General features: G+C 52.9%; 13 protein-coding genes and 2 non-coding genes across 15 annotated transcripts; 7 read left to right on the top strand and 8 right to left on the bottom strand.

Annotated features, from left to right (window-relative positions):
• Positions 1-625: 625 nt before the first annotated feature.
• SAICODRAFT_64291 (uncharacterized protein) lies at positions 626-1,507 on the bottom strand (the record flags this gene model as incomplete). Its single annotated transcript, XM_019170060.1, has 3 exons — positions 972-1,507; positions 784-909; positions 626-754 (listed from the first exon to the last, which is right to left on the bottom strand). The coding sequence occupies exons 1-3, from the start codon at positions 1,464-1,466 to the stop codon at positions 626-628; spliced, it is 750 nt and encodes a 249-aa protein (XP_019026163.1). The 5' UTR covers positions 1,467-1,507.
• A 471-nt stretch (positions 1,508-1,978) lies between these two features.
• On the top strand, positions 1,979-2,982 carry SAICODRAFT_5664 (uncharacterized protein; the record flags this gene model as incomplete). The annotated part of the gene is made up of 2 exons (XM_019169466.1): positions 1,979-2,283; positions 2,343-2,982. 2 exons carry the CDS (start codon positions 1,979-1,981, stop codon positions 2,980-2,982), a joined length of 945 nt encoding a protein of 314 aa, XP_019026162.1.
• SAICODRAFT_69676 (RmlC-like cupin) lies at positions 2,904-4,111 on the bottom strand. Its single transcript, XM_019170496.1, has one exon. The coding sequence runs from the start codon at positions 3,872-3,874 to the stop codon at positions 3,089-3,091; it is 786 nt and encodes a 261-aa protein (XP_019026161.1). The 5' UTR covers positions 3,875-4,111; the 3' UTR covers positions 2,904-3,088.
• An 88-nt stretch (positions 4,112-4,199) lies between these two features.
• SAICODRAFT_t33 lies at positions 4,200-4,271 on the top strand. The gene has a single exon. It is a non-coding gene; the product is annotated as a tRNA-Trp (tRNA).
• A 170-nt stretch (positions 4,272-4,441) lies between these two features.
• On the top strand, positions 4,442-5,322 carry SAICODRAFT_29233 (uncharacterized protein). The gene is made up of 2 exons (XM_019167353.1): positions 4,442-4,834; positions 4,890-5,322. Exons 1-2 carry the CDS (start codon positions 4,500-4,502, stop codon positions 5,146-5,148), a joined length of 594 nt encoding a protein of 197 aa, XP_019026160.1. The 5' UTR covers positions 4,442-4,499; the 3' UTR covers positions 5,149-5,322.
• A 176-nt stretch (positions 5,323-5,498) lies between these two features.
• On the top strand, positions 5,499-7,381 carry SAICODRAFT_29232 (S-adenosyl-L-methionine-dependent methyltransferase). Its single transcript, XM_019167352.1, has 2 exons — positions 5,499-7,292; positions 7,346-7,381. The coding sequence occupies exon 1, from the start codon at positions 5,560-5,562 to the stop codon at positions 7,105-7,107; it is 1,548 nt and encodes a 515-aa protein (XP_019026159.1). The 5' UTR covers positions 5,499-5,559; the 3' UTR covers positions 7,108-7,292; positions 7,346-7,381.
• Positions 7,156-7,598, bottom strand: SAICODRAFT_33678 (uncharacterized protein; the record flags this gene model as incomplete). The annotated part of the gene is made up of 2 exons (XM_019168310.1): positions 7,156-7,292; positions 7,346-7,598. 2 exons carry the CDS (start codon positions 7,596-7,598, stop codon positions 7,156-7,158), a joined length of 390 nt encoding a protein of 129 aa, XP_019026158.1.
• A 473-nt stretch (positions 7,599-8,071) lies between these two features.
• SAICODRAFT_17460 (uncharacterized protein) lies at positions 8,072-10,628 on the bottom strand (the record flags this gene model as incomplete). Its single annotated transcript, XM_019165808.1, has 3 exons — positions 10,207-10,628; positions 8,859-10,152; positions 8,072-8,807 (listed from the first exon to the last, which is right to left on the bottom strand). Coding segments are annotated over exons 1-3 (2,334 nt in total), but the record flags the coding sequence as incomplete, so codon positions are not given.
• A 39-nt stretch (positions 10,629-10,667) lies between these two features.
• SAICODRAFT_5658 (uncharacterized protein) lies at positions 10,668-11,925 on the top strand (the record flags this gene model as incomplete). The annotated part of the gene is made up of 3 exons (XM_019169461.1): positions 10,668-10,791; positions 10,850-11,014; positions 11,069-11,925. The coding sequence occupies 3 exons, from the start codon at positions 10,668-10,670 to the stop codon at positions 11,923-11,925; spliced, it is 1,146 nt and encodes a 381-aa protein (XP_019026156.1).
• A 125-nt stretch (positions 11,926-12,050) lies between these two features.
• Positions 12,051-12,668, bottom strand: SAICODRAFT_43763 (DUF962-domain-containing protein; the record flags this gene model as incomplete). The annotated part of the gene is made up of 2 exons (XM_019168749.1): positions 12,051-12,350; positions 12,411-12,668. Coding segments are annotated over 2 exons (558 nt in total), but the record flags the coding sequence as incomplete, so codon positions are not given.
• Positions 12,669-12,966: 298 nt separating this feature from the next.
• SAICODRAFT_5656 (uncharacterized protein) lies at positions 12,967-14,758 on the bottom strand (the record flags this gene model as incomplete). Its single annotated transcript, XM_019169459.1, has 3 exons — positions 12,967-14,019; positions 14,075-14,581; positions 14,639-14,758. 3 exons carry the CDS (start codon positions 14,756-14,758, stop codon positions 12,967-12,969), a joined length of 1,680 nt encoding a protein of 559 aa, XP_019026154.1.
• Positions 14,759-15,105: 347 nt separating this feature from the next.
• On the top strand, positions 15,106-15,820 carry SAICODRAFT_5655 (uncharacterized protein; the record flags this gene model as incomplete). The annotated part of the gene is made up of 2 exons (XM_019169458.1): positions 15,106-15,204; positions 15,329-15,820. 2 exons carry the CDS (start codon positions 15,106-15,108, stop codon positions 15,818-15,820), a joined length of 591 nt encoding a protein of 196 aa, XP_019026153.1.
• Positions 15,821-16,150: 330 nt separating this feature from the next.
• On the bottom strand, positions 16,151-16,222 carry SAICODRAFT_t30. Its single transcript has one exon. It is a non-coding gene; the product is annotated as a tRNA-Trp (tRNA).
• Positions 16,223-16,378: 156 nt separating this feature from the next.
• On the bottom strand, positions 16,379-17,205 carry SAICODRAFT_33675 (uncharacterized protein; the record flags this gene model as incomplete). The annotated part of the gene is made up of 2 exons (XM_019168309.1): positions 16,379-16,990; positions 17,047-17,205. The coding sequence occupies 2 exons, from the start codon at positions 17,203-17,205 to the stop codon at positions 16,379-16,381; spliced, it is 771 nt and encodes a 256-aa protein (XP_019026152.1).
• Positions 17,206-17,587: 382 nt separating this feature from the next.
• On the top strand, positions 17,588-20,028 carry SAICODRAFT_17454 (long-chain fatty alcohol dehydrogenase). Its single transcript, XM_019165805.1, has one exon. It carries the CDS (start codon positions 17,860-17,862, stop codon positions 19,993-19,995), a length of 2,136 nt encoding a protein of 711 aa, XP_019026151.1. The 5' UTR covers positions 17,588-17,859; the 3' UTR covers positions 19,996-20,028.
• Positions 20,029-20,149: the final 121 nt, after the last annotated feature.

The raw sequence follows: 20,149 nt of genomic DNA, 5'->3' as shown, positions 1-20,149 counted from the left end.
TTCGCTGCCTTCATCGCGATCTACTGTAACAGGTGTAGAGGACTTCGCTAAAGTTGAGGAATATGACGTTTTCCTTAAGCTTTGCAGCTAAGTCAATTGAATGTTCCGCCGCGAGAACGCCGTCATTGTCCAGGGTGCGGCACCCAAACAAGACACCCCATTCACACACAATCCTCGCAGACCGACCTCCCATCATCAAACTCTCACGACCATTCAACATGACAAAAACGCAAACAGTAGCTGCTCAATACTGTCATATGTGATGAAATGTCCGCCGCTGTTTTTCCGCAGGCTTTTTAAAGTTTCATTGCAAGGTCCTCTGACTCTTTCATTGGCTACCCTAATCGTACAATGCTCCAGTCCTCGCAAATAGGCTGTCTCCCGTGATGTAAGATGGCTAGCCGGGCACCCACATCTTCCGAATAATCATAAGATCGCTGGAAGGAAGAGAGAAACGTACAGGAAACTCAGAAATCCCAAGACCGCGGTGAACCATCCCAACATCAATTTCGTCCTCATGATGTCGTATATGACAAAGAGCAACAGACCCACGAAGAAAAGAAACCCACTCCAAATAAGGCAGAACGTGTTGAAGCAAAGCATAAAGTGCAGTGCAGATAGGTCTTCATGCTTCTCCTTCAACTCCTCCACGGTGATATATTCCGATTTCGCGCTTCTCGCCTCCTGCGTGCGGCCCAATTTCCAGCGCTCCCACAAACCCGTCGTGCCAAAGTTGACTGTTTTCGCCAAGGCACTCTCCTGCTCGGTTGAAAATCGACTGACGATCGCAGTTCCGGTCATAACACTGAATAATGCAACAACGCTACCGAGCAACATAAGAGCCCGTGTATTATGTCCGACAGTTGACCCAGAAAGAAAGCCCAGTGCACCGGAAAAAAGCAGAGCAGCCTATAGATGAGTCAGACAGTTTGTTCCAGTAGAGAGCTCGGGGCTCGCGCATTGGCACTTACAACAGTGTTTTGATTTTTCCAGTCATCCACCTGGCTATCACGGAATTTGCCCAACGCCGCAGCGATTGCGTCTCGCTCTGCTCGCTGTAGAGCTTGTCGCCGGTTTTCCCGAGCCTGTCTCCTGTTCATTACTTCCTTTTCCCGGTTCTTTACAGCCTTTCGCCGGTTCTCTAGATCCTGTCGCCCTTTCTCTAGAGCATGGTGCACTTCCTCAGTCAGTGGCCGTTTCTCTGATCCTTGTCGTTGCTCAAATTTACGTATGCCTTGATCTAGATTGCATTGCTGTTCGTTCAGCTCTGTCTGTGCCCCTTCCAGTCGCTGCTGCTCTTCTTTCAACCATTGCCTTTCCCGTTGCAAGTCTGTGCGTATCGGGGCCAATAAGGTCGGTGCACCTGCGATACCTGTACATTGGGCTGTTCCAACTAAAATCCGCTCTTTCTCTTCATAGGGGGGAGGAACAGCTTCGTCAATTGCTTGCTTGACGCGGATCTGCATCGCTGACGGCTGCAAACAGCAAAGCAAGTTCGCGCACCACGTTATTTTAGACAACAGCCCCATCCTGATACGTCCACTCTTGTGATCGGATGAGGACACTGTATCAACGGCCTTGATTCGAACCAACTATCGACGCTTGAGTAGCAGCTGTGAACGCGTTCACAAGACCGCGAACCAAGAACCCGGGCCCTTTAAACATACCAGGGACATAGCCGACAAGACTCCAACACACTTTATCGCCGTGCTCCAGGGCCGAACGTCAGGATTTCCGAGCGTTCGAGCCGCTGCAATCTCCCATAAAGTATCACGGCAAGATACCGGATGTGTAGATGTATGGAGAATACGAATGTCCGCTATCCTGCTTGAATTGAGATGAATTTGCAGTATCAAGCTTTCTACAGTTATTACCGACGTTTACCTCGCGCGGTGCACCGACTGAACTTGTGCGGGGCCGAAACGCAACCCGCCCGCCCAACCGCACCTCCCCAAACCTCACCACCAACTCACCTCCAATGTCCTCTCCAGACCAAGAAACCAACTTCCAAGAAGTCGCAGACTCCCTCTCCGAACAAGTCCAGTCAATCTCCGGGTCCACGATCGACATGTCCGAGATCAAGGAGAAAGCTGGCGCAGCGATCGATGGCGCGAGGGAGCAGGCGGAGGCGGCGGTGGAGAAGGTTAGAGAAGAAGTCGGGGTTGCGAGTGAGAAGATTAATGCGGGATCGGAGGTAGCGGGTAAGAAAGTCGAGAATTTCGCGGCGGGGTTGAGGAGCAGGGTTCCGGACACGTTCAAAGCGAAGCTGAACCACCTCGTAAGGTATGTTCCAACTTCCGCAAATGACTCCATCGACTTTTTAGCTGATGTTCCGAACATAGGATGCTATCGACTTTGTCTGGCCACGACAAACTCCTCATGCTCATCCAATACTCCCTAAAACTAATCATCCCACACCTCCACCGCCCCCAACGTATCATCATGCTCCTCCTCAACTCCGCCCCAACCCTTGTCAAAGTCGACGCACCAACCCCCCTCGCCGTCCGTCTCCGCAAACTATCAGACCTCACCTCCGATTATCGCATCTTTCTCCGTCTCCTCGATTTCCCGAGCGCGGTACAGTGGGTCTTGGCGGATGACCACACACCCTTGACATTCATCCAATCCATCGCGAATCTATGCTACTACCCCCTCGAACACACCGCTTTCCTCGCCTCGCACAACATTCTCCCGATCTCCCCGCGCACACAATCCAAACTCTGGCTCTACGCCTGCCGTTTCTGGGCCGCGTACGTGATTCTCGATCTTTATCGACTTTTCCAGCAACGGAAGACGGCGGCAACGGAGGAGGAGGAGAGGGGGTGGAAGAGGGAGGTTATGGTTAATGCTGGGTATGCGCCGTTGACTGTGCATTGGAGTTTGGAGGGGGGGTTGAGGGGGTTGGGGGATGAGGGGGTGGGGTTGTTTGGGACAGTGGCGGCGGTTGGGCAGTTGGCTAAGGCTTGGAGGGCTGTTGCTTAAGTGAGTGTAAGATGATTGGAAAGGGAGGTGTACGATATATTGGAGTGTACGTGTTAGTATTAGTGGGTGTATGTTATATTTCGTGTATCGTGGGTGTTGATATCAATTATGCCAAATCAAACAACACGATCTCGGCATCCTTTCCGGCGGCGCCAAGGGTAGCCAACTCGATCTTCTCACCCGCCTTTCCAACGATGAAAGCACCATCGCCCTCCTTGAGGACAACATCACCATTCACCCTAACCATCGCTCCACCATCGACATTGCCCTCCTTGGGCGTAACATAGCCAGAGCGCATAGTAACATGAACATACGCCTTCCTCTCCTTCCCCTCCTCACCCTGCAACACATGCGTCCTCACCGCATCAGGACCAAGGATCGAAGCATACATATAGAAATCCTGCACGATGGGAATCTCACCCTTTCCCGTCTTCCCACTCGGCGCGATCAACCTCACCAACCCCGCCTTCTTCGCCTCATCCGAGAATGTCTCCGTGTAGTATGAAGGTTGAAGTCCACTCTCACTCGGCTTTGCCCAGATCTGCAAGAAATGTACGGGATGGGTACGGTTGATGTTATACTCCGAATGCGCGATCCCAGTCCCCGTACTCGTGAACTGTACATCACCTCTCTTCAAAATCTCCACATTCCCCATCGAGTCTTTGTGTTGGAGTTCGCCGTCGATGATGTATGAGAAAATCTCGTATTCGCGATGAGAGTGCGTGCCGAAGCCTGTGCTTGGGTGGACGCGGTCTTCATTGATGACGCGGAGAGAGGAGAAGCCGGTGAAGGCGTGGTCGAAGTAGGAAGCGAAGGAGAATGTGTGGTAGGATTTTAGCCAGTCGTGGTCGGCGTGGCCGCGGTCTGCGGAGCGGCGGGGGATGATTTGCATTCTGGTGATGGACGAAGTACTGAAAGATGCGGTCTTGGCGAGGTTTGAGGGTACGCGACGGAGGACGGAGCGGAGCGTGGAGGGCGAGTAGAAGAGAGCCAGGAGAACTGAGAGGACGAGGACGGATAGAGCGAGGAAGAGTCGAGCCACGGTTGCGGTCGTTGATCAACTGGCGGAAGATGAGGGATCAGGTTGAATTTACTTGAATTTTATAGGACGTCGCTTCGTAAGGTTATCGTAAGCTGCCTAAGGATCCATAATGAGCGATCGACCTGCCCAAGTTAGAGGTAGTCTATTTGTTAAGGGCATCGAGGAACACAAATTCGGGGGGCTGGCGCAATGGTAGCGCGTACGACTCCAGATCGTAAGGTTATCTGTTCAAGTCAGGTGTCCCTCATTTTTGACATATTTTTGAGATTGTGCTCGTCATTAAACCAGACCACGGGAAGGACTCATATTTGTGCTTTCTGTTTTAATTGCCATTTGTCGCTCACCTGCAATTTGACGTCGTTCGGTACCGTACCGTATATATCGCGCTGCAGGTGCACGTTACCTTACCGGTATCGAGGCCGCAGAAAGTTACCCACAGCAAACCCTCCTTGGAACACCCTCGATCCGCTTGAATATGTCAACAGCACCACCTTCAATAGCAATCACAGGCCAACCCCTCGCCCCCACCTCCGCCTTCATCCCCGGCCCGGGCACCTACGCCTCACACGACCAAATCCACGCCTCGCTATCAGGCTACACCACAACCATCCCCTCCTCCTCAGATTCAAACTCATTACCAATACTCTCTGTCGTCACCGGCGAGGAAGAGAGCGGTGAGGGCAATGTGGTACCAGGCGAGGGGAATATTGTGTTGGGACGGGTGGTGAGGATTAGTCCCAAGCAGGCTGTGGTGAATATCTTGGTTGTGGGGGATGTTGCGTGTAGAGAAGAGTTCCAGGGGATCATTCGGTATGTCTCTCCCCCCCATTTACCTGAGTGGTACTCACTTACGTTCCTGCCACAGCCAACAAGACATCCGTCTAACCCAAACCTCCCACACAAAAATCTACTCCTCCTTCCGCCCCAACGACATCATCCGCGCCCAAATCATCTCCCTCGGCGACCAATATTCCTACTTTCTGAGTACGGCACGGAATGATTTGGGGGTTGTTTTTGCGATGTGTGAGGAGAGTGGGGAGATGATGTATCCGGTTAGTTATGGTGAGATGAGGTGTCCGAAGACGGGGGTTGTTGAGGAGAGGAAGTGTGCGAAGCCTGTTTGATGGAGGAGGGGCCTAGCATCACATGAGGGTTGTCTGAGAGTGGTACCATGGAGGGCGAGACTTGGCGATGATGACGGAAAGTGATATGCTAAGAACGACCGTTGAAGGCCAGTTGTCGAGGCTTGAGAGCACATGATGAGAATTCATTGCATGTTGCGAACCCCGGAAAGTTGATTGTTCTTCAGGACGGATAGTAAAAGTGATAAAATATACCCATTGACACTGTGCAATCCCACCCCTATGTCCGTAATCCCATCCACACTCGTAACCTTTGTACAACCCATAAATTTCACCGGGGGTGGTATCCGTGATGCTGCGGCCCCGAAAAGTCCTGCATCCCCACATCGATACCGTAAGCAACCACATACACCCCGAACCCATAACCACGGCCTCGGGTGATCTCCGGCCAAGATGAACTTCTACATGGAGGCCGCAAAGGTCCTCAAAGACCTCGACGCAAGGAAAGGCTCCATCAAGTCGTTGACGCTGTCTAATTCGAAGCTCGCCGATCCGAAACGGACGTACGCCCTCCTTCTCGAGACTCTCAAATACAGGGATGTGTTGACCGACGTTATCTCCCGCTCAAAGCTCTACGACTTGGAGAGGAAGTTGGGAAAGGAGAAGGAGTTGGTGGTGTTGCTCGTTCATGACCTTCTGTGTACGAAAAAGGGTATCACGACTGGAAAGGGACCGATCAAGGATGCGGTGATGCGGAATAAAGCACGATTGAATGCAGAGTTTGTGAAGGCGAAGGTGAGGCTCGGCGTCAAGGATATCACGGCATTGGCGAAGAAGGAGGATGTCTTCCTGCCGCGGTGGGTGCGTGTTAACACGCTTCTGGCGCAACTGGATAAAATTATGGCGGAGTTCAAGAAGACGCATACGCAAGTGCAGATGCTTACGGATTTGTCGCCTCCATTTGCGGATCCTGCGAGACCACCGTTCTATATCGACCCGCATGTGCCGTCACTTCTCGCTTTCCCTCCCGCTACGGATTTCTCGCAGCATCCGCTGTACGTGAATCACACCCTTATCCTACAAGATAAGGCTTCTTGCTTCCCAGCTGCGATTCTGAATCCGCCGCCAGGGGAGGTCTGTATCGACGCTTGTGCCGCACCCGGAAACAAGACGACGCATTTGGCTGCTGTGATGGAGGGTAAAGGGACGATCTTTGCGTTCGAGAGAGATGAGCGCCGGTATGGGATCTTGAGTCGACGAACGAAGGAAGCTGGTGCGGATAAAGTCATCGAAACCGTGCTTGGTGATTTCACACAAGTCAAGCCAATGGATCCGAAATACAAGGACGTAACGCACATCCTCCTCGACCCCTCCTGCTCGGGCTCAGGAATCGTGAATCGTCTTGATTACCTCTTAGACAACAAAGCTGCCGCCACGGAAGAGGAGGAAGCGGAGGAGAAGGTGAAGGATGACGAGCGTCTTGCGTCTTTGGCGGATTTCCAGAATACGCTTGTTCAGCATGCTATGGCGTTTCCTAAAGCCGGGAGGATTACGTATTCTACGTGCTCGATTCATGCGATTGAGAATGAGCATGTCGTGCTGAGGATCCTTGCGTCGAAAGTTGCGAAGCAGAGGCAATGGAGGGTTGCGAAGCGTGCGCACTGTCTTCCCACTTGGGATAGCAGAAGTATCCCGGAAGAAGCAGGTGGAGACGTTGACATTGCAGAAGGAGCTGTGAGATGTACGCCAGGAAAGGACGGAACCATTGGGTTCTTTGTGTGTTTGTTCGAACGCGATGATGAGGCAAGTACAGGGAAGAAGAGACAAGCGGAAGAGGAGGGAGAAGACGAGAACGAGGATGAAGATGACGATATTGAGGAGCAGACTGAAGACGCAGATGATGGAGTAGCCAAACCCAAAAAGAAGAAGAACAAGAAGAAGAAGAAGAAGAAGCGAAAGACCGCGGCCAGCGCGGATGCTTCGGCTGCTCCAGCGTCATAGTAGCATAGCATGGCCTCAATAACATCCTTGATATATCATACCATCCAATCACGTCCGACCAAGCTTGATCTCGAGTGGTATGATCTGCTTCACCGTCAACTTTCTCCTGCATACCGGACACTTCCCCCCACTCCCTGCCGTCGTCTGAATCGCTGACCGAATACACAAATCGCAGAACAAATGCCCTACACTCATGTCAGTTCTACCTGTCTCTCATGAAAATCCATGGATAACTTACCACACGGCGTTGCAGCGAGATCAGTCGGCGACTCCAAACAGATCACGCATTTGATATGTGACAACTTATTCGACGGCGGTTCTGGCGGTGGATGCCGTAGGAGCTGTGGTGACGCTTCTGTTGATTCGTTTGATAGATCGATATGTGCAACGTCATTCGCTGCTTGTAACAGGGCGGCGAGGCCGGGAGATTCTGTGAGGTCGACTACGGCCGCGTTTTCTGGAATGACGGTGCCTTCTCTTCTTGCTGTCATGCTGGTGTAGATATTCGGAACGTCAGTACGCGTACTAGATGTTTCCTGAGTGTTTGCTTATTGGGTACGATGTTGTTTGGGAGAAGAATAAGGTTACGGTTGGTATTGTGGCGGCTGCGAGGTAACGTAGACAGTCGAACTTCCTCATTCGGCATTCACGGCGTATGGCAACTTACAGTACCCGAGTAAGACGAACATTGGATATATTCTATCTCGAATACGTACCACAAGGCCACCGACGCAGCGACCGTGCATAATCAGACACTCATCCAATATGTCTTGCGGCCCTCGCCGCCCGAGTTCTCAAGGGCTTCAAATCACTAACCGGACTCATCTCCCTCGTACTCCTCCCTCGCTCGCCTGCATCATCATGCTCGGTTAAATCAACAACGCCACCATTTAGCTTCATCAGAATCCTCCTCTTTTCCCTTTGCGCATCAGGATCATCATACTTGACTCCATCCTGACTTGGTCTCGCATCTTCGTCAGCCAATGGGTTAGGCGCCGCGTCAAAAGGTGCGGGATCGGAGGTGGAGCGATGTGTTGTGATGGACGCAGTTGCACGACCTTGAAGTTTGCCTCGGACGCGTTTTGGGGCGGTGTCGAAAAGGACACCAGCTGTCACGTTTCTCTGGAGTAGCTTTGCGAGGTTACCGATCCCGGAGGCAACACGAGGATCTTGTACTGGTGCAGATGGTGCCGAATATGCCCTTTTCGCACCAACATCCGCCAGTACCCGTTCCTTCGCATCCGTCTCAAAAGCGTGAGTGTGAGGAAATATAGCCTCGTCCACCTTTGTCGCCTTCTTCCGGCACTCGAACAGCCATGACGGAGAAATGATCTTGCATCCTGCTTCTTTGGCAGCCCGAAAGTCTGGATGTGCATCGGCATGCCGCGAACTCTCATGCACCAGGTGCGTAATCCCAGCTCCAGCAGAGAAAGTTTGCACCGTGTTAGCTCCCAGGGATACGGCAATGGCGAGGTATTCTGACGTCATGTCGGACAACTTGGAGCTCACGCAAACCGTGCATCCCTCCAACACTCGCGCACGAGTTGCATTTCGTACTTTCTTCTTGTCAATCACCTCATCATCTTCATCACTCATTCTCATCGAGAGTCTCCTGCTGCTGTGTCCCTCCTCCAGGCGTCGTTCTGATCCCCTCTCCTTCTGCTTCTCCCTCGTCATTAGGGGGGGTCCCATCGGCTGTACTGCACTGTCATTAACCATCTTCTCCACGACCTGTTGCATACGGCACTCACCTTCACGCTTCGGAAGTTCTCCTCCGCCTAACCCATCCATCGCATATCGACCTACACCCAGAACCTCCCCTTTCCTTGCCACGTCCTCCACCCACTCGCGCGAAAGAATCCGAACACCCCACTCTCCGGCCATCTTCCACTTCCTTCCCTCAGCTTTCAGCGCAATCAACGCACTCGTGTCACGCCTCAATGTCTCGCTGTAGCTTGCGCCGAGAATGTTAATGAGTTTCGACATGTGCAAGAGATCAACCCCAGTAAACCCTGTCATGGCTATCGTGAGTCCCTTCATTCCCGGAATGTGCGTCCGTACCAACGGTCTAGATACAACCCAGTCGTCAATCTCCACCCTCCGTCCGAAGTGCACACACCGCTCCAACCACTGTTCCGTAACCAACGTCGCTCGTTCTGACGGTACATTCGGGCAATCGACAATTGGTACGCTATGCGAGACCACCACAAACGAACGCTCGGGCTTGTCATGTGGAAGAGCGGATAACGTGTCGACGCAATGTCCGCCATGTGACGTGAGGTAGATGTAGAGGATGTTGGCCTTCTCTTCGCTGAAGCCCCATGGGTAGAAGTACACACCAGACCAGATACCTTTTTCCTTTTGCTTCTCTTCTTCTGGCTCGTCGAGTGCTGGAGTTCCGGATTCATCGTATGCTGGTGGCGGATGTACTTTGGATAGATCGAGCTCTTCTTCGTCATCGGAATGCCATGCGGCGTCAGCCTGGGGTTTGATGGGTGTTGAAGCGGCCAGGGGCTTCATGTGGAAAATGTCCTTCCAGAGGTCGTCCACAGGAGCAGCTCCTGCTGGGGTGGTTTTGTTCGAAGTGGGCGCAGAACCAAGAAAACTTTGCGATAACTGCGACCGTTTTTTCTTGAGAACCGGTTTGTCGTCTTCGTCCTCGTCCACTCTCGAGACCTGCTTTCTCTTCTTTGCAGGCGCCAATCCTTCCGCTTTCTCGATAGCCTTGTCCCATGCACCGCGTCCCCTCTCCTCCTCTGGCAGATCAAGACTGTACAGTTCCTCGCTCAAGGCAGCTCCTCTCACAAGACTGTCGCGTACCCACTCCTGCCCGACGATCCTGATACCCCACTTGACAGCATATTCGTATTTCTTGCCTTCTTTTGAGGCAGCGATGAGATGTGTGCAGGTCTTTGACAGGTCTGGAGAGTAATGGCCGCCGTTCGACGTAATGAGAGAATGAAGTTTCTGGCGATCAGACGGAGGTAGCGAGGTGACGCAAATTCGGAGGTTGAGAAACGGCGGTAACAGGAATTTCTCGGAATACTGTGAAACAGTGGTCAGTTATCTTCAGCAAGATAAGAGTCTCTTTGTTCACACCTCTTCAACGTTGATATCCTCCCCTTCCAACCACCTCTCATACATCGCCCCAATCCATTCCACCTTCATCAACTTTACATCCAGCCGATGTTTCGTGGAGAATTTGTACTTTGGCGTCATGATATCTCCCGCAATGAGATGCGTCACATCCGAGGTAAGATCCGCCTTGTACGATGCCCCCATCTTCGTCGCTTGTTGCACAACGAGGGATCGAATGTCGGAGGGAACGGAGGTACAGCATAAGACGACGCGAGCGAGAGGACGCGCTGAACGCGTCAAGTCATACTCTGCTGCTCGGTCTCTCATCGCTGCTTTGGCATGTGCTGGCTAACTGGTCGATATCTTCAGTGTACGCGTTTGTTTGTAAGCTGCAGTTCAAGGTGGCGGAACACGTACGAAGCATCACGCCGACAACCCGCGAACCGAACTCCTCCTCTTTTTCTCCCTTCTTGTTCATTACGATGCCTCCAAGACCCGCAAATACGATTGTAAAGAGTACTGATAAACAGCCAGCTCTGTTCCCGTTCCAGGTTGCGTTGGCGGTGACTTTACTTCGCTCCAAACCCCCAGGCGTTCCCATCAAAGGTGCGTCTTTTCCTCCCCTTCAACACAATTACGGTACTGACACACGTCTGCGGACAAGATTACATACAATCCCTAAAGGAAGGCCTCATCGTCACTGGCCCTCTACCCGAGGAGAAAGAGCAACAACACCACCTCGATGCCGCCAATTTCTGGAAACGCAAATATGAGGCAGCCGAAGAGGAGTCGATGAGGAATAAAGCAGACCTCGTGATTGCGAAACAAGGTTCTCTTCCTTAACTGGCTGTATATGGAGTGAGCTGACGCAGGAAAAAGACAGATTTGGATAATACGCGTCGCCGGCTGAAACAATTGGCTTCTTCGTCCTCAGCTGGTGCTGGTGGTGATGACGACTATGAGTTCACCAACCCTTCGACAAATCCCCTCCCTACCTCCAAGAAGCGAAAAACAAAGCCGGCTGCGACCACGGTCAACCTCCTCTCGCACTACACACCCCCAACTCTTCCTAGCACGCTCTTCCCTTCCGCTACATCCTCGACGAGTACCCTCCTCACCTCTCTCCGAGTCCTACACACACCCGGATTGCCGGTGGGGATGTACGCCGAATCCGTCTCACACGCCCTCAAAATCATATCGACGTCTCTCAAAGCCCACGTCTCGTTTCCAAACATCAACAAGCAGCCGCACCTCATGTCTAATTTAACCACAATGGCTTGCGCAATCGCCTCTAAGGCATCCGCAGACTGCGCACTTGTCATCGTCGATCTCGTCAGTGTCTGCCTGGATTTACTCTTTGTCAACGCCCGAAACATCCTCAACGCACTTTACAAGTCCCCTACGAAGGAGACGCTCGGTGTAGACGACCTCCGTATCGACCTCGCACGCCTCGCACTCACCCTCCTCCGCGCGTACAAACACAAACCCGGAACCCACGACGAGATCTGCACCCACATCCTCACCCTCTTCCCCACGCCTCGCACAGCCAGAGAAGATAAGCGGACACGGAGAGAGGTGGAGTGGTATTTGGTTTGGGTTATGAAGGGGTTGACTGTGAGGGAGGATACGAGGAGGAGGATTGAGGAGGTTGTGGTGTGGAGGGATGGCTATGGGGGGAGGGGGAGGAGGGGGGGGTGGGTTGGGGAGGGGGTGGTGTGGGGGGTCGGGGTTGGGATTTAGGAGGGGATACCAGATATACCATGGCCAGTGAAGTTGCATAGCTATTGTCCGTCATTCGCTAATCGTACACTCGTCTTGCATCAAGCCCCACTCGTAATTCACTCCACCTTCTTCCCCCTACTCCCCTTCTCCGCCCTATACCTCTCCACCGCACCTTGGATCCTCTCCTCCAACCCCTTCCTAAACTCCCTCCGATACCCAAGCGCAAACAACACCTCCATCCACACAAAAAACACAGCCAACACCAAACTTTGAAACAAACTATCCAGCAACGCGGGCGCCCGACCCTCGAATGCGCCGTGCCCGATGAATTGCGCGACCCAGGCGAGAATGAAGAGGGTGGATGCTATGGGGGTTGAGTGAGGGGAGTGGGAGAATGAGGTTGCTGTTTGGCCGAGGGTGAGGAGGAGGGGAAAGTAGATGCCCTATGTACATTCACTCATCAGTATCATGCTATAAATGGGGGGATAAGTGGGAAAGCGTACCCCAGCAACAGGCTCCAACAACACGAAATACAGCGCATACCCCACCCCAATCCCCCACCCCAAACTCACCTCCCCACCTCCCAACACCCACGGCGCCTCGATCCCAAACCGCGCCCCCGGGATTTTGTTTAGTAGGACGAGTGAGGTCCAGAAGATTGTGGGGACGCAGAGGATGTGGATGAGGATGTTTGTGCGGTGGGTGTGGTATTGGCCGTAGAAGGTGAATTGGTCGGAGAGGGAGAGGAGGGAGGAGGGGGAGGTTGGGTTTGGAGGCATTTGAGGATTGATGATGGAGTGTTTGAGAGGATTAATTGAGATTGGGAATTGGAAATAATCGCGATCCAGGATGAGTTGGTGTATCGATATATACGGCGGTGCGCGGTGACCGGTGATGCAGCGCTGCAGCCAGGACAGGCGCGGGGGAGCAAGACGTTCGTGGGCAAACATGGACTGGCAAACTGAACAGATATAACAACGAGCACAACGAGATCCAGGATTCGAATGTTCGAGTACTATGCTCTGATCATGACGTACCATAGCGGCTATACTTTAGATGCTACCCTACCTCAGCCTGCCTTACACCCTCTCCCTCTCCATCCTCCTCCACCCTCTCCTCAACCATACTCTGCACCCACAACGCCAACCACCTCAAATTCGCCCCCATATGCCTCAAATCCACAACCAACAACCCAACCTCCCCCATAACCTGCTCCACATCCTTCCCCAACAGAAAAACTCCATAATCCCATCGGTCCCTCTCGACACTATTCGCTCCACCTCTATGCAGCGGAAACCATCTCAGAGCCGAGATATTATATATGCCGGTGTTGTCACGGATTCTGGAGCGAGAGCCGAGGGGGTCGAGGGGGTAGCGGAGCGGGATGGAGAGGTAGCGGGAGAGGAGGTGGAGGAAGTGTGCGACGTGGCCGTAGGCTGTGTCGAGGTTCTCGTCGGGGAGGGTTTCAGCGAGGGCGGATTCTGCGTCGGGGAGGAGGAGGCCGCGGATTGCGAAGGAGAGGACTGCGTTTGGGATGGGGGCGATTGGGTATATTGCACAGAGACCGCGGATGAGGTCTGCGCGGCGTTTGGTGATGAGGCGGTGGATTTCTGAGATGGGGAGTCGTCGTTCGGCGAGGGTGCTGTGTATTGATTGTAGCTCTGAGCGATCTTTTGCGTCTTTCTCATAAGCTGCCGCGAGCGTGCATCGTCGTTCGGCGATATTCGCCCGTAGGCTTGCGACCCGCGATTTCATCTCCTTCACCTTCGTCTTCTCCCTCGCGACCGCCCATTGTAAATCTTCCAACGCCGCCGCACGCTCGGAAATCTCCAATGGCAAAGTATGCGACGGTTCATGCACATCAGTGGCGATCTGATTCCGGAAGGTATCGAGTGAAGCACATGCGTCCACGAGGCAGTGATCGAGTGTAAGAAGATTGAGAAGCGATGAAGACGAATATGATTTGTGCTTCGCAATGCCTTTGGTTGGTCCGACCATGTCGTCGTGTACGTCTGAAATTGCGTTCGAGGCTGGGAGGGTATATACGCCTTCATCGGGTCGTAACGTGAAAACCAGAGTATTCGGCGGTAATGGTGATGACAGTGAAGTGAGCTGTAAGCCAACTGTCAGCACAAACCCAAGGCAAGATCTCCACGGTTACTGTTACATTCTTTCCGAGATACTTCAAGCAGCATAGGGACAACTTCAGATCCATCAGGATCGACCACCTGCTCGCACCTGTCGAGAGTCGGGTGAATATGCGAAGTAGTACCGTTGTTGCGCGTGATAGGGCTGTGGGGATCGAGGCCGATGACAGATCGAATGCCGAGAACGTAGGATTCATTGTACGCTCGACCTTCTCACTCACGTACACCACCTCCTCCGTCCCTTCCTCCACCTTCACAGAGATGGAAAAGAACGCATCCACCAATCTTCCCTTCATTGCATCTTCTAGCTTCGCCTGTCTCACGACCGAGTCGGCTAAGTCATCCACGCTCATACCGACCCGTGTGGAGCGTCGTCTGAGTGAGCCGAGGCCTGGACGCATTGGTGAGGTGACGGTGCTGGAAGATGTTATTGTCGAGAATGACGGCCGCGTTCGCGCTTTGGACGGTGTAGTATCCGGCACGGAGATATTTCTGATCGTGATACCAGTGAGATGTCTCAACTTCCTCTACACAACCAGATCAGTATCTCTATCACCGCAGTCACCCCACGTTTGCAAACGCACCTGAGAAGCCGGCAATACCGGTACGCCCTTCGGCGGTTTCTTGGATCCAGAACCGGAGCCGTCAGGGACATCGTCATCTCCATTGATCCTGTGCCGACTTGAGGATTGATCTTGAGGCATTGCCTGGTGGCATTGCCGGGTATTGATCGTTCAATTGGAGTTCTCTTGGGTTTAGTTGGTCCTGATGTCGGTACCGGTGAGCACGGATTGCATGTGGGGAGCGTCATGGGAAGATGGATATGTGAATGGACAGAGATAACTATGTTCATCTTGTTCTTATCTTATAAAGCCAATCCAAGTCTCGACGATCTTCAATCACATAACCTCATCCACCCCCCTGGCCATTTTTGACCTTGCAGGCCATGTCTACGATACCGACGACTCCGGGAAATCGAAAAAAGTCCAGCTTCCCTCCCCCGGCCTTCCCTCTTTCCCGTCCATCTTCTTCGTCATAAAAATAGCCCAGGATGTCGAGCAGAAAGCATATGCTCTCGTCTAAGACGGTCTACCTCTTCCGCAACATCCAGACCAAGCAGGTCGTTTCCTCGCTGACACGGCAAATCAACGTACGTCCTCCACCATACACTGATCACGCTTGGCACATCTATCACACAATGTCGTTGATGCCGGGCGTGATTGAGTGTGACGCGACCGTCTTACAGAACTGTGTGCTGACAAGATCAATAACAGAACGAACGTGCGCTCAAGCAACTACCCGTCGGCACCAAACACCTCGCCCCCCAAAAACTCCAGATGCGAAAAGATATCTGGCTCCCCCTCGCCATGGCCACCTTCAAATCCTGCAAATCCGCCCAAGCAGCCGAAACCCTCCTCAAACACTACAAACAACTCCGCGCCTCCGCCCCCCTCGACCCCGCCGAATTCAAAACCACCAAAAAAGCCCGCAAAATCATCCATATGGACCAAATCGGCGAATCTGTCGCTGATTTAGCGGCGGCGATTAAGAAGGATCCCAAGGGTGCTGTTGTGCAGTGGGGGAAGAAGGAGTTCAAGGCGTGGGTTGAGGAGGGGGCGTGGGGGGAGAAGTGCGAGCATTTGGAGAAGGAGATTTTGTTGGCGAGGGGGCATGAGTGGATTCCGGAGCCGGAGGTGTATCTGGATGGGAAGCGTGCGGAGTTTGTGATGCAGGATGGTGAGATCATGTCGGCTGTGCCTATGTAGATGGAGGTTCGGGGACATGTGTCGAAAATGATTGAAAAGGGGAAAGTCTGCGCGAGAAAGGCGGAGTAAGAAGCGCTTGCGAGGATGGGAAGTAAGTGAAAGGTCAAAAATACAGGATCAGGGAGGTTTGAAGAGAGAACATATAGCTTTGTACGCGGATGAGCTCGAGAATTTGGCGGCTGGTGTATAGTACGGAGAAGCATCAGAGATCTTTGGCAGCATAATATATTGGCTGTATCAACCAGTCGTACAGTCATGAGCTTTTTTATATTTGTTGAGGCAGAAGTAAGTTTTATGATGTCCAATGGACGGCATAAAAGCCAAAAAAGGTGAGGGACACCCGATTTGAACGGATAACCTTACGATCTGGAGTCGTACGCGCTACCGTTGCGCCAGCCCCCCGATACGTTGTTGTATGTTTGAAAATCAATTATTCATCTAGACAGTATGTACCAAGGGTCGAATGAAGGAATGTATTTTCTCACGGTCTACCCGCACAGCTTTGTTGTAGCTGAAAAGTTCAATTACCATAGAATCATTCTCAAGAGCAATAAGAACTTAGAGAACCATCGCAAACAAAACAATCACCGTCACGCCCACCTTCCTTGCGTCGATGGACTGATACGCGCCTGATGTTGAACCAGTAATGTTAGTTGCGGTAAGATTGTATTCGGAGACGGTGGTATTGAGGTAAGCGACTTGAGGGGTGGGATAGTCGAAGGAGACGGCGGCCGTAGCGGAAGAAATCGAGGAGGCTGAAATCTTTGATAAGGTTGTGGAGAGGGTGATGAGGGTGGATTTCGAATGCGAATGGTGGGTCGCGCTCGTGGGTGAGGTCGTAGAGGCGGCCACATCGAGCGTGGCAGCAACCGTACTCAAAGAGCTCGAGCTCGACGCTTTCATAGCCCTGGACGAAACCACAACACTCGAAGAAGAACTCTCTCCTTCCCCATCATTCCCAACCCCAAACTGCACCGAATACTGATACTGGCCCGTCTCATCCACAATCAACTCGATCCCATACCGACTCGTATCCGCCTCTAAATCCGTACTCGGGGCCCATTCGTACCAGCCTTTATTCTGCAAGCCGGTCGTGAGTGTGGCGATTGGGACGCAGTTTGTGGAGGGACCGCGGAGGAGGAGGAGGGTTATTGTGCCGGTTGTGGTGGGCTGCGGCATAAGGGTTAGTACGAAAAGGGGAAGAGGGAGGGAAAGGGAGAAGGGACCTTCCAAGTGATGTTGTAGGGCGTGCCGACGGGGACGATTTCGCCGAGAGAGGGGGTGTAGATGGGATTACCGGACGGGTCACCGACGGGTGTGGTGTACTCCGCGACCGAGGAGATGACGGAGGTGAGAGCGGCGATGATACAAATGGAAAACTTCATGGTGTAGAAAGAGAGTGACTTGAAGTTTGTAGAGAATGACGGGATAAGATGATGAACAAACACGAAGGAGTGAAGGAATGACAGTGATCGAGATGTGAGGAGGGGGAGGAAGTATATATTTAGAGCGGGCGGGTTTCATGGTCAAAGCTTGATGAAAAGGTGGTTTGGTTGTTGGAGTGCTCTAATTGCGACCTCGGAAGGGACGTGAACTCGGGGCGGTGCTTAAGACAAAGCGACGTTTCAGGTTGTCCCTGGTACTTGTCAGAAAACCAAATCATCCAGAGAATGCTCCTAGAATGAACTGTTATCTGCCTCAATTCAGCTTCGCCCTCAAAGCTGCTCTCAAAGTCGAGTTCCGCGCTTGGACTTCCCGCTTCTTTACCGCTTGCAATTTCGACGTGACAGCCGCAAAGTCAGTCTTTACAACCGCTCAATTGCTATGTCGAGGCTATATACTATCGAGAATCACAATAAAATGGGTCGCTATCTAGTAGCTACAACTGGGATTGGTCTCTGCCGCACTTTCATATCTGATCTGCACGCTTCTCCGCTCCGGATCTCAGAGATCAGATGATACCCCGAAGCACCGAGGACCTCTATAAAGATCGCTTACCCGTCGATCGATGCCTGCTCTCTCCGTAACCAGATCCGACCATGACAGCTGCAAAGTCAGTCTTTACACCCGCTCAATGGGAAGTTCTCGATGCCCTCCTCGACACGATTATCGCTCCTCTCACCGATGAGGAAATCAATTCCCTCAAATCGGATACGACAGCAAGGTCAATCGCGTCTGAGCGTGACACGGAGGCTGTCACTGCCTTTCTTCGTCAATCCGCGACGTCGGCGCCTGGGTTCCGTCAGCGCATCGAGGGTGTCTTTCGAGACTGCATCGCGCCGGACGCAATCGCCGAAGCAGCCCGTACGTTCTCGATTCTACGCACGATACCAGGATCACTCATCCTCACCGGCTCAACAACACCCATCCACCTCCGTACGCGCCACGAGCGGGAGAAGATCCTACTGCAATGGTCGAACAGCCGCTTCGCGAAGATTAGGGGACTCTACGCGACTGTAAAGGGCTTAGCTACGAATACGTTCGTCAAGAGTGCGAATGAGACCTTGAAGGCTCTTGGCTATGAAGCACGCGACGCAGACGCTGATCATCCGGAGCGGTATACAGCCAAGACATTCCCAACCTACAAATTCCTCTCCCTCGACGGCGACGGCGACGACGTCGAACTCACCTACGACGCCGTAATTATCGGCTCCGGCTCCGGCGGCGGCGTAACAGCCGCCCGCCTCGCTCAATCCGGCCATCGCGTCCTCGTCCTCGAAAAAGGCCAGTTCTTCCCGTATGACAAACTCACCCTATCCGAAGCCGAAGCACACGACAAAATGTATCAATCCAGGGGAACTTTGTTTTCGGATGATGCGAGTACGTTCACGTTGGCGGGATCCACGTTCGGTGGTGGGAGTACGGTTAACTGGAGTGGGTCACTACAGACGCAGGCATATGTGCGAGAAGAATGGGCGAGGGAGGGATGTACGTTTTATCGTGAGCCCCTCTACCAGGAAGCGTTGGACCACGTGTGTCACCGTATGGGCGTGTCCGATAAGCATATTCGGCACAATCCCGCAAACCAGACCTTAGTGGAGGGAGCGAGAAGACTCGGATACCCCGTCGCCAATATCCCCCAGAATACGATGGGGACGGAACATTGGTGTGGGTATTGTGGACATGGGTGTAGGTTTGGGGAAAAAGCTGGGGGAGTCATGACGTGGTTGAAGGATGCGGCGGATGCGGGGGCGGAGTTTGTGTGCGAGGCTGAGGTGGAGAAGGTCGTTATTGAGAAGGGGAGGGCGAAGGGTGTTGTTTGTAGAGTGAAGAGGGAGGATGGGAAGGAGGTGGTGTTGAAGGTGAACGCAAAGACTGTCGTTGTCGCGGGTGGATCTCTCAATTCGCCGCTCATCTTGAGGAGGTCGGGGTTGAGGAACCTACATATCGGTCGAAACCTTCATTTACACCCAGTTATTTGCGTTGCGGGTTTCTGGGACTCAAAGCGTACAGAACCCTATAAAGGCGGGATCATGACCGCCGTCTCCCCCATCGTCGAAAACCTCGACCATCAAGGCCACGGCCCCAAACTCGAGTGTCTCTCCATGCAACCCGCTCTCGCTGCCGCCGTATTTCCCTGGAAAGGCGCAAAAGAATACAAACGCCTCTGGACGCGGTATGATCAGTGCGTGGGGTATATCTCGTTAACGAGGGATCGCGATTCGGGACGCGTGTTTGAGGATGAGAAGACGGGGATAGTGAGGCTTGAGTATACGCCGAGTGCGTTTGATAGGGGGAATATGCTCGAGGGGGCGATCAAGATTGCGGATTGTCTTGTTGCGGGTGGGGTTGATGAAATCGTGCTCTCCACCGCTGCCCCAACTTTCCGAGTTGACCACGCCTCTGCACTCGGAATCGCTGATCCAAACTATGTCAAGTGGGTCGAGGAAGTTAGGCGTATGGGCGTCGTTCCGCAACGCGATGGGGTCGGGTCTGCGCATCAGATGGGTACGTGCAGGATGAGTCGTGATCCGTCCAAGGGTGTGTGTGATACGAAGGGGAAGGTGTGGGGAGTGGAGGGACTGTGGGTTTCGGATGCGAGTGTGTTTTCGAGTGCGAGTGGGGTGAATCCGATGGTTACGACGATGGCGACAGCGTATTATATTGCTGGGAAGGTTTTGGAGGAGATGGAGGGGGGTAGAGATGGTAAAGGGTTGCAATTGGCGAGGCTTTAGACGGTTGTTGATGAAAGAGTAGAAAGACAGATCAAGATTATACGTGACTATCTAAGTATGTACTGGTTTGACTTGACTTCCTCAAGACTCCCTGCCAGCTTTACCGACGGCGCGTGTCGTAGAATTCCATACGCCCTTGAAAATGCGACGACGC

This window comes from Saitoella complicata (assembly GCF_001661265.1).
Source record: "Saitoella complicata NRRL Y-17804 unplaced genomic scaffold SAICOscaffold_4, whole genome shotgun sequence".
Lineage (NCBI taxonomy): Eukaryota > Fungi > Ascomycota > Saitoellomycetes > Saitoellales > Saitoellaceae > Saitoella > Saitoella complicata.
Note: the sequence above shows the minus strand (reverse complement) of the source record. Positions and strands in the feature narration are given on the sequence as shown.